Below are 12500 nucleotides of genomic sequence, written 5' to 3' on the forward strand. Positions count from 1 at the left end.
TTATTCTCGGTCAACATTTTCGTCTCGTTTTTCTTCGCAGACTAAATTGTCAATTTCATCACTGTCTTAGCCAACGTGCATTTGTTGTGATCAGTTATCTTCCTATTTTAGTCCGGGGAAAATATGTCGTTGACGATAACTAAGACCGACATTTTTAGTCAACAAAATTAACAGTGACTTGGAGCAGATTCATCTGTAAGGTGTGATGTCATCTCACCTCACTTCCTGTAAATCTGCAGGGTGACAACACAGGAACGGCGTCGCCCTCATACTCAAAGGACAGTCCACTGAAGTGAGTTTGGGCCAAGCTCACCAGCTCCTCGTGGTTAACACCTGCACAGGAGATGTCATGTAAATGGCTGGTCTATGACTGCACAGTGCAGTGATTCTCAAACCTCTTGGTACACCAAATAAATACTTAACTATTCAAATACAGTGTTACTGTTCAAACTGTGAACAAATATATTAAATATAATTGTTAAATAAAACCTCTGCCATGTTTTTAATGAATAGTTAGCTGCTGTATTTAAATGTTGGTCATTATGGGGGTAATTGGAGAGCCAAGTGTTTTTTGAGGTGGTACTTGGTGAAAAAAGTTTGAAAACCACTGGCATAGTGTATGGCACAAAGACAACCAACCTCCAGCAGCTGACAGAACCATACGTGGGGCCTTGTAGTGGCTGTTGATGTATTCCACTAAGTCCTGGCGGGTAAGAGTTCTGACAGAAATTGAAAAAGTATTTAATAGAAACTTGTGGAATCTGTCTAATTCCGGCATGGGCATATTTTTTGACTCGGGGGGCCAAATATAGAGAAAATTAATAACAGAAGGAAACAACCCTCTTGTGTGAATAAGTGTGAATGAGTGAGGGAGGGGGGTTTGGGTTAGTGCACTAACTGTAAGTGTATCTTGTGTTTTTTATGTTGATTAAATAATTCAAACAAATAAAAATAAATACAAATAAATAAATAAATCAACGCCGTCCATTAAAATGATTGGTGCTTGGCCCCCGAAAAAAAACAATTTAACATCCAACATGCTTTGTAAAAAGAAAAAGGAACGTGTAGATAAGAAATATTGTTTAAAAAAAGAAAACAATAGAATACTATACAAACAACTACAGTAGTTTTACAAAGTAATGTAATAATGTACAGTGTTTGCCTTGGAGAGCAGACTATGCCAGGCCTGGGCATTTATTTTGACTCAGAGGGCCAAATTTAAACAAAAAAAATGTGTCTGGGGGCCGGTATATCTGATTTTTAAGAACACTAATACAAAACCTCACAATAATGTCTGAATGCTAAACACGTTATGACAGATCGCCTTAAAAAACAGAATGGAATTTCTAATTTTTTTTACTGAATGAGACACCCAGAATGTACATGAAAATAAAGAATGTGGGATCTACAATATTAACTATGAACAATAAAACACTGAATATTGACAACATATGAACGTCACACCCCCTCTCGATCTACATATTTTACCATCAAGCGAAAGGCAACAAAAATGTGACAAACACAGCGAAATATGAATGCGAAGGGTAAAAATAAAAAAACACATACAATATCTGATATATCACTAAGCTTTAGAACTTTGTTGTAAAAATCTCCTTCCACGTCTGTCCCTGACACACGTATTTCAGGCTGGCCGCTCTGGAAACACTCTGTGGGAACACTTACCACCCACATTGCCTGGTGCCTCGTCTGAGCTGCTGTGACTTGGATTACCATAGTACCTAATTAGATTACCATAGTAACTAATTAGATTACCATAATAACTAGTATACCATGCAAAAGCGTAGATTCCAACCATTGAAATACTTAAGGCATACTTGCCAACCCTTCCGATTTTCCCAGGAGACTCCCGAATTTCAATGCCCCTCCCGAAAATCTCCCGGGGCAACCATTCTCCCGAATTTCTCCCGATTTCAAACCCGGACAACAAAATTGGGGGCGTGCCTTAAAGGCACTGCCTTTAGCGTCCTCTACAACCTGTCGACAAGTCTGCGTTTCCTCCATACAAACAGCATGCCGGCCCAGTCACATAATATAGGCGGCTTTTAAACACACATAAGTGAATGCAAGGCATACTTGATAACAGCCATACAGGTCACACTGAGGGTAGCCGTATAAACAACTTTAACACTGTTACAAACATGCGCCACACTGTGAACCCACACCAAACAAGAATGACAAACACATCATTTCGGGAGAACATCCGCACCGTAACACAACAGAACAAATACCCAGAACCCCTTGCAGCACTAACTCTTCCGGGACGCTACAATATACACCCCCCGCTACCCCCTAACTTCAACCTTAAGAGTTGGATAATATCGGATATCGGCAAAAAAGCAATTATCGGACGTCTCTAGTAACTAGTATATCATGCAAAAGCGCAGATTCCGACCATTGAAATGCTTAAGGTAATTCAGCAACATCACTGCACATCATAATGGCAGCTACAGTTTCCATCTTAGAGATCTAAAAAAATTATTTGGGAATGTCCGGTGGGCCAAATTGAAAAGATTAATGGGCCGCATGCAGCCCCCGGGCCTTAATTTGCCCAGGTCTGGTCTACTTTATAGTATGACTGTGTTGTAGTTCTATGATTGGATGTACTTTCTTCTACCTGGCATTGTTGGACGGTCCCAGCACACTTTGGCCCAGAGGTGTACCCTGGAAGGCCGTGGCATGCAGCAGGTCCAGGCAAACTTCCTGCAGGTTGCCTTCGACTTCCTCCAGTTCACGGAGCACGATGCCCCGCTGCTGCTCAAGCTCCGTCTCGTTGAGGGAGCAGCTCTGCACCACCTCTGATAGTAGCTCCACGGCTGAGGAAATATATATATATTCACACCGATGCCTCGTGACCACCCAGTCACCTCACGTTACCTTTAGGCAGGTCTTTAGCCAAGGTCTTCATGTAGTATGCGGTGTGCTCCCGGGAGGTGTAGGCGCTCAAGTGAGCACCCATAGACTCCACTTCCTGCTCCAGAGCGGCCTGAGGGTGCTTCTTGGTTCCCTGAGGAGCAAAGACAAAGATGGCATTAAGGAACTGCCAAAGCATGTTGGCCTTTCATAGTGTTGTGCATGAATCTAAGGAGACCTTGAAAGCCATGTGCTCCAGGAAAAAGCCAGCCCCATTGTGTTTTTCGCTCTCATAGCGACTGCCAACGCTGATCCACAGTCCCACCTACAATGAAGAGATGTGTAGAGAGCAGCTGTTGATAATGAGCACAATGGCACAGTTATAATTTCACTGTGAAGTCCTTACGGTGCATGTAGCGTGTCCCGTCTCTTCAGATGCGACCCTCAGGCCATTATCCAGGGCAGTGAGACGAGTCTCAGGGGCTCCCACCAGGCTTTGGGCATAGCTGATTGAGGTCTGTCCACGCCTTAGAGACAGCAAGATGGGCTGGAGGGGGAAACATTAAGATACACTTTAACTCTTGATTGCAACCAACGAGCATGACATTCAGACCAGATGAACAAAAAGGCACATTTCATTCATTTATTTCAGGCAATGACATAAAAAAGTACAAGGTAGACAACACATAATATTATTTAATATAATGCAAAAGGTAATGTACAGTATGTAAGCATATCGATCCAGTTTTGCTTTAAAGGGAGTGAGAAGAAGATAATTTATTTAATCCCACCCCCAGTTCTCCATTCAGTGATTAATACATTGAGCTTCACTGTTACTTTGTCCAAAGATTATAATTAGAGATATCCGATATTCTGATATTGTCCAACTCTTAATTACCGATTCCGATATCGATATATACAGTCGTGGAATTAACACATTATTATGCCTAATTTTGTTGTGATGCCCCGCTGGATGCATTAAACAATGTAACAAGGTTTTCCAAAATAAATCAACTCAAGTTATGGAAAAAATGCCAACATAGCGCTGCCATATTTATTATTGAAGTCACAAAGTGCATTATTTTTTTTAACATGCCTCAAAACAGCAGCTTGGAATTTGGGACATGCTCTCCCTGAGAGAACATGAGGAGGTTGAGGTAGGCGGGGTGGGGGTAGGGGGTAGGAGGTAGCGGGGGGTGTATATTGTAGCGTCGCGGGAGGGTTAGTGCTGCAAGGGGTTCTGGGTATTTGTTCTGTTGTGTTTATGTTGTGTTACGGTGCGGATGTTCTCCCGAAATGTGTTTGTCATTCTTGTTTGGTGTGGGTTCACAGTGTGGCGCATATTTGTAACAGTGTTAAAGTTGTTTACACGGACACCCTCAGTGTGACCTGTATGGCTGTTGACCAAGTATGCCTTGCATTCACTTGTGAGTGTGTCAAAAGCCATAGATATTATGTGACTGGGCCAGCACGCAAAGGCAGTGCCTTCAAGGTTTATTGGCGCTCTGTACTTCTTCCTACGTCCGTGCACACAGCGGCGTTTTAAAAAGTCATAAATTTTACTTTCTGAAACAGATACCGATAATTTTGAAACCGATAATCTCCGATATTGCATTTTAAAGCATTTATCGGCCGATAATATCGGCAGTCCGATATTATCGGACATCCCTAATTATAATACAAATCTTGTATCATGGTGGCATTACCACAGCTAACAATAATTTGTAGCAACAATGTAGGAAGAATGGATATACCAACAATGGTAATGGACAAAATACCAACAATGGTAATAGACAACATAGCAATAATGGAAAGGAAACATTATTGCTATGTTGTATACCACCATTAAACGATACACATGGTACATAAAACGAAAATGTTTCCACATATTTGCCGTCTTGTCCAAGGCAACGTTCTCCATTAAAAACATTTGAAAAGATCAGATTCGGATTCAGGACTACCTCCTGATGTGGCCTGAATCTGATACCAAAAGATCAGATTTGAAGCACTTCGGAGCGTTTAGACTGACAAAAATAATCAGATGTGTGTCACTTGAATGCAAAAAAAATTCAGATTTGGTGTGCAGTGTAACAGATAGACAGACAGCATTCACACTCACACTCACACACTAGGGCCAAGTTTTTAATGTTGCCAATCAACCTATCCCAAGGTGCATGTTTTTGGCGGTGGGAGGAAGCCTCCACACAGAAAGATCCCGAGCCCGGGATTGAAAGGCATTTAAGAAACTCCGCCCTGACAGCCTCGCAAAAGAGGACATGTCCGGTGAAAAGAGGACGTATGGTCAGTCTATCGTAGCCCGGTCACTGCTAGCATGCTAGCAAAAGAGGACATGTCCGGTGAAACCGATCGCTACGGTAGACTGACCACACGTCCTCTTTTCACCGGACATGTCCTCTTTTGCGGGGCTGTCAGGGCGGAGTTTCTTAAATGCCTCAAATGTTCGGCATTTTGAGTTAGGGTTGCGTGTATTTTCAATGTACGTTCAGGGTTAAGAAGGGGTTAAAAACAAAACAAATTGTGCGCGCAGCAGCATTGGTGAGGGAGGGGCAGAGACAGAGAGAGAGTGAGTTATGATAAACGTGCATGCGTCGCCAGGCTCTGCTTTTTATCCATAGATTTATCAGATTTAATATTTTATTATCTATAGCAGGGGTGTCAAAAGAGTGCCCCGGAGGCCATTTGCGGCCCACAGCTAATGTTTTAAAGGCCCACGGCACATTCTAAAAATACTATTAAAAATAAACAAAAACATAACAAAAGTGAAGTAAAAAAACTTAAAGGTGAAATGTAATTTAGAAAAAGTTGCAATGTTGACTAATAAAACAAAGCTGTTTTTTTTTCTTTCAAACTGTCATTGCTCAAAACATAATATTGAATCAAAATCAATGTTATTATGAATTATTGACCTATCCAAGGTTCCCATTACTTCACATCAAATATTCCACTAAGAAAAATATTTTTGGTGGAAGATTTTGCAAATTTGGTAAATAAATAACCAAAAAATTTATATTTTGTTGTTTTCTTACTGTACCGAAAATGAACCGAACAGTGACCTCTAAACAGAGGTACGTACCGAACCGAAATTTTTGTGTACCGTTACACCCCTAATATATAAATATATATATATATATATATATATATATATACTGTATATATACACACATACATGAATGTGAATGTTGTCTGTCTATCTGTGTTGGCCCTGTGATGAGGTGGCGACTTGTCCAGGGTGTACACTGCCTTCCGCCCGACTGCAGCTGAGATAGGCTCCAGCACCCCCGGCGACCCCAAAAGGGACAAGCGGTAGGAAATGGATGGATATTGCATTCTATTTTAGTTACTCTATTGAGTTTACAACCCCCTGGCGCTGTTTTGTACTGTTTTCGTAATTATTTTGGTTATTATTATTTCTCAATTGTTTGTAAATGTTGCAATTTATAATTACAGGTTTATGTTCTGTAAAGGAATGGTTGTTGTTGAGTGTGTTGTACCACGGACCCATTTGGGAGTGGGACAGGAAGTTCAGGAGCTCCCGAGTAAAGAGTCAACTAGAGTTGGTGTCTGTCGTCATTCTTAGTTGTATTCTAACACTAACATAACATGGTGTCAGAAACTGAGTGACGTTAGTGGTACGGTAGTAACGAGCAGTGTAACCGAGAAGATTACAACGAAAAAGAAAAAGACGACGTAAGAAAAATAAAAAATAAAAAAAAATGGACGAACAACAGCAACAGTTAGCAGCGCTGCCCCAAGTGCCTCAATACTTCCCGCCAAGTAAATTTGACTTTTCGAAACCAGAGGAATGGCCAAGATGGAGTACGCGATTTAATCGCTATAGAATTGCATCTGGACTGGACAAGCAGTCTCAGGAATTCCAGGTGAATGCTTTTATGTACTCGGCGGGGGAGGAGGCTGAGGACGTTTTGAAGGCGCTGCAGCTAACGGAGGAACAAAAGAAGTCCTACAACGACGTCACGGCAGCATTCGAAAAACACTGCGTGAGTAAACGGAACGTGATCTATGAAAGGGCCTGCTTTAACCGGCGATGTCAGCAACCAGGCGAGACTGTGGAGTCCTTTATCACCGCCGTGCACACGTTAGCTGAACATTGCGAGTTTGGTACTCTGAGGGACGAGTTAATAAGGGACAGACTAGTTGTCGGGATCCTAGATGCGAGGCTGTCGGAGCGTTTACAGCTAGATGCAGAACTCACCCTAGAAAAAGCCATAACGCAGATCAAGCAAAGTGCAGCAGTGAAAAAACAACAGCCGGGGCTGAGGGGGGCAGAGCCGTCAGCAGGTCATGTAGAAGCAATAACAAAGAACCAGATGGGGCGAAAAGTTGAATACAATAAAACTCCCATGGAAAGAGTGCAGACAACAGGGTGTGGCAAGTGTGGGAACACGAAAAAACACCCATGGAAAGAGTGTCCTGCTCGTGATGCCGAGTGTCACAAGTGCCACAAAAGAGGACATTTTGCCAAAATATGCAGGTCAGCTAAAAGTGTGCACGACATCATACAGAGTGAGGAGGAGGAGTTTGAGTTTGCGTTCCTGGGCGAAGTGAGCTCAGAGGGAGAGGATGAATGGATCGGAATGCTACAGTTGAACGGACGAGAGCTGGCGTTCAAGCTGGATACGGGGGCTGCTGTCAACGCGATTCCCAGCAGTATCTACTTCAGAAAAATCCACGGGGCACTGCAACAGTCAAGAAAAGTGCTGTATGGCCCAGGGCAACACAGACTTGAGGTTGATGGATGTTTTAAAGGGGGTCTGACGGCAAAGGGCAAAACAACCAGACAGGATGTTTATGTTGTCAATGGACTGTCCAAGCCTCTGATAGGCCTCCCAGCGATCAAGGCCCTCGATCTGGTGCGGCGTGTTGATAAAGTGGAAACACAGCAGAAGGACTTTAAAGCGCTGTTTCCCACTGTGTTCACCGGGTTAGGGAAATTAAAGGAGCCCTACACCATCGCCCTGGAGCCCGATGCAGTCCCCTACGCTCTGTCCTCCCCACGCCGCGTGCCTCTTCCCCTCTGCGACAAAGTCAAGAAGGAACTGGATCGCATGGTCGACATGGGTGTCATCTCCAGGGTGACACAACCCACACCCTGGTGTGCTGGCTTAGTCGTAGTGCCGAAGCCCAACGGCAAGATGCGGCTGTGCGTAGACCTAACCCATTTAAACGGGTGGATTCAGAGGGAGAGATACATCCTCCCCGCTGTCGACCACACCCTGGGCATGCTGGCCGGGGCGAAAACGTTCACAAAGCTGGACGCCACCTCCGGCTTCTGGCAAATCCCGCTAGCAGAGGAAAGTAAGCTGATGACGACATTCATCACCCCGTTCGGACGGTACGCGTTCAACCGCTTGCCGTTCGGGATTTCCTCTGCACCTGAACACTTTCAGCGGCGGATGTTGCAGATGCTGGAGAGCTGCGCAGGCGCAGTGTGTCACGCGGACGACATTTTGGTTTACGGGGACAGCCAGACCCAGCACGACGAGAGACTCTGTCAGGTCCTGAAGAAGCTCCAGGAGGAGGGACTAACATTGAATGGGGAGAAGTGTGAGTTCAGCAAGAACAGCATCACTTTCCTGGGCCACCGAGTCTCCGTGGATGGTGTGACACCGGACATCGAAAAGATCAAAGCCATACAGGAGATGCCTGCACCGACGGACGTCGAGGGGGTGAAGAGACTCATGGGGATGGCCAACTACCTCAGCAAGTTCCTGCCGCACCTCGCGTCATACACACGCCCAATCAAAGACCTGCTGTGCGGAAAGAACGAGTGGTGCTGGGAAGCGCCACAAGAAGAGGCTTTCAAAAGACTCAAACAGGAGCTCAGCTCCACACAGGTGCTGGCTGCCTACTCACCGACAGCGGAGACGTGCGTGTCGGCGGACGCCTCATCCTTTGGTCTCGGGGGCGTCCTCACCCAGCAGCAGTCAGACGGAGCCTGGAGACCAATCATCTTCATCTCAAGAGGTATGTCAGACACCGAAAGACATTACGCTCAGATTGAAAAGGAAGCTCTGGCAGCTACGTGGGCGTGTGAGCGTCTGTCCTCCTACCTGCTGGGACTGAAATTCAGGTTGGAGACAGACCACAAGCCCCTAGTGCCATTGCTTAGCACCAAGGCTCTCGACGAACTCCCACCGAGAGTGCTGAGGTTCAGGCTGAGGCTTCTGAGATTCTGTTTCGATATCGTGCACGTGCCGGGGAAGAGCTTGATAACAGCGGACACGTTATCCAGGGCCCCAATCCAACACACATTCACGGCGGAGGAAAAGGAGAAAGAGGCCGAGGTCAAAGTGTTCCTGGACGCCGTCACTCAGAGCTTCCCCGCTACAGAGCACCGTCTAAACGACATCGCAGCAAAGCAGAAAGCCGACCCAATCTGTGCGCAGCTGATCAGATACTGTGAGACTGAATGGCCTGAGAGACATGCGTTGCCCCAAGAGCTGGCTCTCTTTTGGCCTGAAAAAGGCAACCTCACCATGAATGGACAGCTGCTCCTCCGAGGCCAACGCATCGTCATTCCAGGTGAGCTGAGGGGGGAAGTCTTACAGCAGCTACACAGTGGGCATCAAGGGGTCGTTAAATGCCGAGCTAGGGCCCGCCAGGCGGTCTGGTGGCCAGGACTGTCGAGCCACATCAGACAGATGGTGGAGAACTGCAACACCTGTTCACAGCATCGTGCAGAGCAGAGAGAGCCGCTGCTGACGACAGCAGTGCAGGAGAGACCCTGGCAACGTGTCGGCACGGACTTGTTCTTTTGGAAAAATAGTACATACCTGCTAGTAGTGGACTATTTTTCACGCTACATAGAAGTAGCACACCTCGAAGTAGCTACTGCGGAGACAGTAGTGGCTGCTCTCAAGGACGTCTTCAGTCGCCATGGGACACCAGAGACGGTCTTCTCCGACAATGGGCCGCAGTACAGCGGTTCAGAGTTCCAGACCTTCGCCAGAGCATATGGATTTGCTCACGTCACCGGCAGCCCCAGATACCCACAGGCCAACGGCGAGGCGGAGCGGGCTGTTGCCACAGTCAAAGGGCTGTGGAAAGGAGGCGGCGACAAGGCCAGGGCGCTGCAGACATACCGCGCCACGCCGCTGGAGAGTGGCTACTCTCCAGCACAACTCCTAATGGGGAGACAGATCCGCTCTGACATTCCCCAAGTTCCCGCTGCACTTCGTCCTCGGTGGCCAGGCATTAGGCAGTTCCGGAAGGAGGAAAGGCGAGCGAAGGAGAAACAGCAGCGCCGGTACAACCAGCGCCACAGAGTCCGGGTCCTGCCGCAGCTGCAGTCAGGCCAAGAGGTTTGGCTGCCGAAAGAAAACAAACACGGGACAGTGGTGCAGAAAGCGTCTACACCGAGATCCTACATTATCAACACTGAAGAGGGCTCACTTAGGCGTAATCGCACACACATGCGCCCAATTCACAACACACAGACGCCTGACACACAAGACTACACAGAGCACACTCCAGAGCCAGGTAACTCAAGCACACCTGCACGCACCACTACAGAAACAAACAGACACGTAAATACTGATACAGACGCATCTAACAAGTACATCACAGCATCAGGCCGAGTCTCATGCCCTCCTAGACGTCTGGATCTTTAGGACTGTTGAGACAATGTGGTGTGTGTGAGAAAAAAAAAAAAAAAAAAAAAACAGAAAGGAAAGAGGATTGTAATCTGATTCATACTGTTCATGTGCTTGAAGTTTATGGGAAGTAAGTTGATCGTTTGAAAAGAAAAAGTAATATTGATTTTCAGGGTTATACAGTTTATATAAGATATATGTTTATGCACTAAGTGTGTCTTACAGAAAGATATAAGTAAGTAAGATTTCATACGGCAAATGTTTAGGTAATGTCAAGGGGGGCATTTAAAGAGATAATTTTAGATAACCATTGGCTTTGAAGAAGAGGTCAAACTTAAGGGGGAGGTGTTCTGTAAAGGAATGGTTGTTGTTGAGTGTGTTGTACCACGGACCCATTTGGGAGTGGGACAGGAAGTTCAGGAGCTCCCGAGTAAAGAGTCAACTAGAGTTGGTGTCTGTCGTCATTCTTAGTTGTATTCTAACACTAACATAACAGTTTATAAAATTCAAAGAAATAAAATAAAAGCAGGTGAGTGTAAATGAGTTAAATCAAAGTTATTAGCAGGGAAGCGTAGCTGCACTGTGGGGACAACGGGGACGCGAGTTTAATGCTTGTAAATGTTGACAATGTAAAGAAGTAAACTACGAGCGTATAACAATGACATGTTAAATAAGATGTAGCGAGCAGAATGAACTTAGCTGGGACTAAACCTCTTCACTTGACCTTGCTCACTCCGACTCAGTCCATGCTAACATGCTAACTCAGGTTAGTCCAGTGTTACGTCCTACATTTCTTGCAGGCCCACTTCGACATTAACGGTAATATAGTGCGCTTCCCCTCCGTCAAAATGATACTCGCAGCCTCACTTACACTGCGGGCTTTGGCCAGTACACGACCCACGGTGCTCCCGACTCGACACACAGACGCCGCCATTTCTCAAGCAGGTTGTAGAGGACACCAGCTTCCGCTGTCTCCACTTCTTCTTTGTTGGTGTGCTGAACGTCTGTTGTTTGCCTCCAGACACATAGAGCGCCATCGTGTGTTCAAAACGACTCAATGAAGGCGAGGAGCAAACAGACATGGACTACTGAAATGACATGTTTTTATTTAAACGGGGATAGCAGATCCATTCTATGTGTCATAATTGATCATTTCGCGATATTGCCATATTTTTGCTGAAATGATTTAGTAGAGAACGTTGACGATAAAGTTCGCTACTTTTGGTCGCTGATAAAAAAAGCCTTGCCTGTACCGGAAGTAGCGTGACGTCACAGGTTGAAAGGCTCCTCACATTTCCCCATTGTTTACACCAGTAGCGAGAGCGATTCAGACTGAGAAAGCGACGATTACCCCATTAATTTGAGCGAGGATGAAAGATTCGTGGATGAGGAACGTGAGAGTGAAGGACTAGAGTGCAGTGCAGGACGTATCTTTTTTCGTTCTGACCGTAACTTAGGTACAAGGGTTCATTGGATTCCACACTTTCTCCTTTTTCTATTGTGGATCACGGATTTGTATTTTAAACCACCTCGGATACTATATCCTCTTGAAAATGAGAGTCGAGAACGCGAAATGGACATTCACAGTGACTTTTATCGCCACGACAATACATCGGCGAAGCTCTTTAGCTACGGAGCTAACGTGATAGCACATCTGGCTTAAATGCAGATAGAAACAAAAGAAATAAACCCCTGACTGGAAGGATAGACAGAAAATCAACAATACTATTAAACCATGGACCTGTAAATACACGGTTAATGCTTTCCAGGCTGGCGAAGCTTAACAATGCTGTTGCTAACGACGCCATTGAAGCTAACTTAGCAACAGGAGCTCACAGAGCTATGCTAAAAACATTAGCTATCCACCTACGCCAGCCAGCCCTCATCTGCTCATCAACACCCGTGCTCACCTGCGTTCCAGCGATCGACGGAGCGACGATCATAGATGCGGTCCTCCTGGTTGTGTTGCTGTAGTCCGCCGCTAATACACCGATC

The 12500-nt window shown here is 45.6% G+C and overlaps 1 protein-coding gene across 1 annotated transcript in view; it reads right to left on the reverse strand.

The window, feature by feature from the left end:
• Nucleotides 1-11535, reverse strand: part of LOC133656832 (cytochrome b-c1 complex subunit 1, mitochondrial) — a 23002-nt gene extending 11467 nt beyond the window's left edge. Inside the window, exons 1-7 of the mRNA XM_062057719.1 lie at nucleotides 11377-11535; nucleotides 3278-3418; nucleotides 3110-3196; nucleotides 2896-3025; nucleotides 2636-2834; nucleotides 640-719; nucleotides 218-333 (exon numbers count right to left, since the gene is read on the reverse strand). Coding sequence (XP_061913703.1) covers nucleotides 218-333; nucleotides 640-719; nucleotides 2636-2834; nucleotides 2896-3025; nucleotides 3110-3196; nucleotides 3278-3418; nucleotides 11377-11439 — 816 coding nt within the window. The 5' untranslated portion in view covers nucleotides 11440-11535. The remainder of the gene's footprint in view (nucleotides 1-217; nucleotides 334-639; nucleotides 720-2635; nucleotides 2835-2895; nucleotides 3026-3109; nucleotides 3197-3277; nucleotides 3419-11376) is intronic.
• Nucleotides 11536-12500: the final 965 nt, after the last annotated feature.

The sequence above is a fragment of the Entelurus aequoreus genome, linkage group LG01 (assembly GCF_033978785.1).
Source record: "Entelurus aequoreus isolate RoL-2023_Sb linkage group LG01, RoL_Eaeq_v1.1, whole genome shotgun sequence".
In the NCBI taxonomy this organism is placed as follows: Eukaryota; Metazoa; Chordata; class Actinopteri; order Syngnathiformes; family Syngnathidae; genus Entelurus; species Entelurus aequoreus.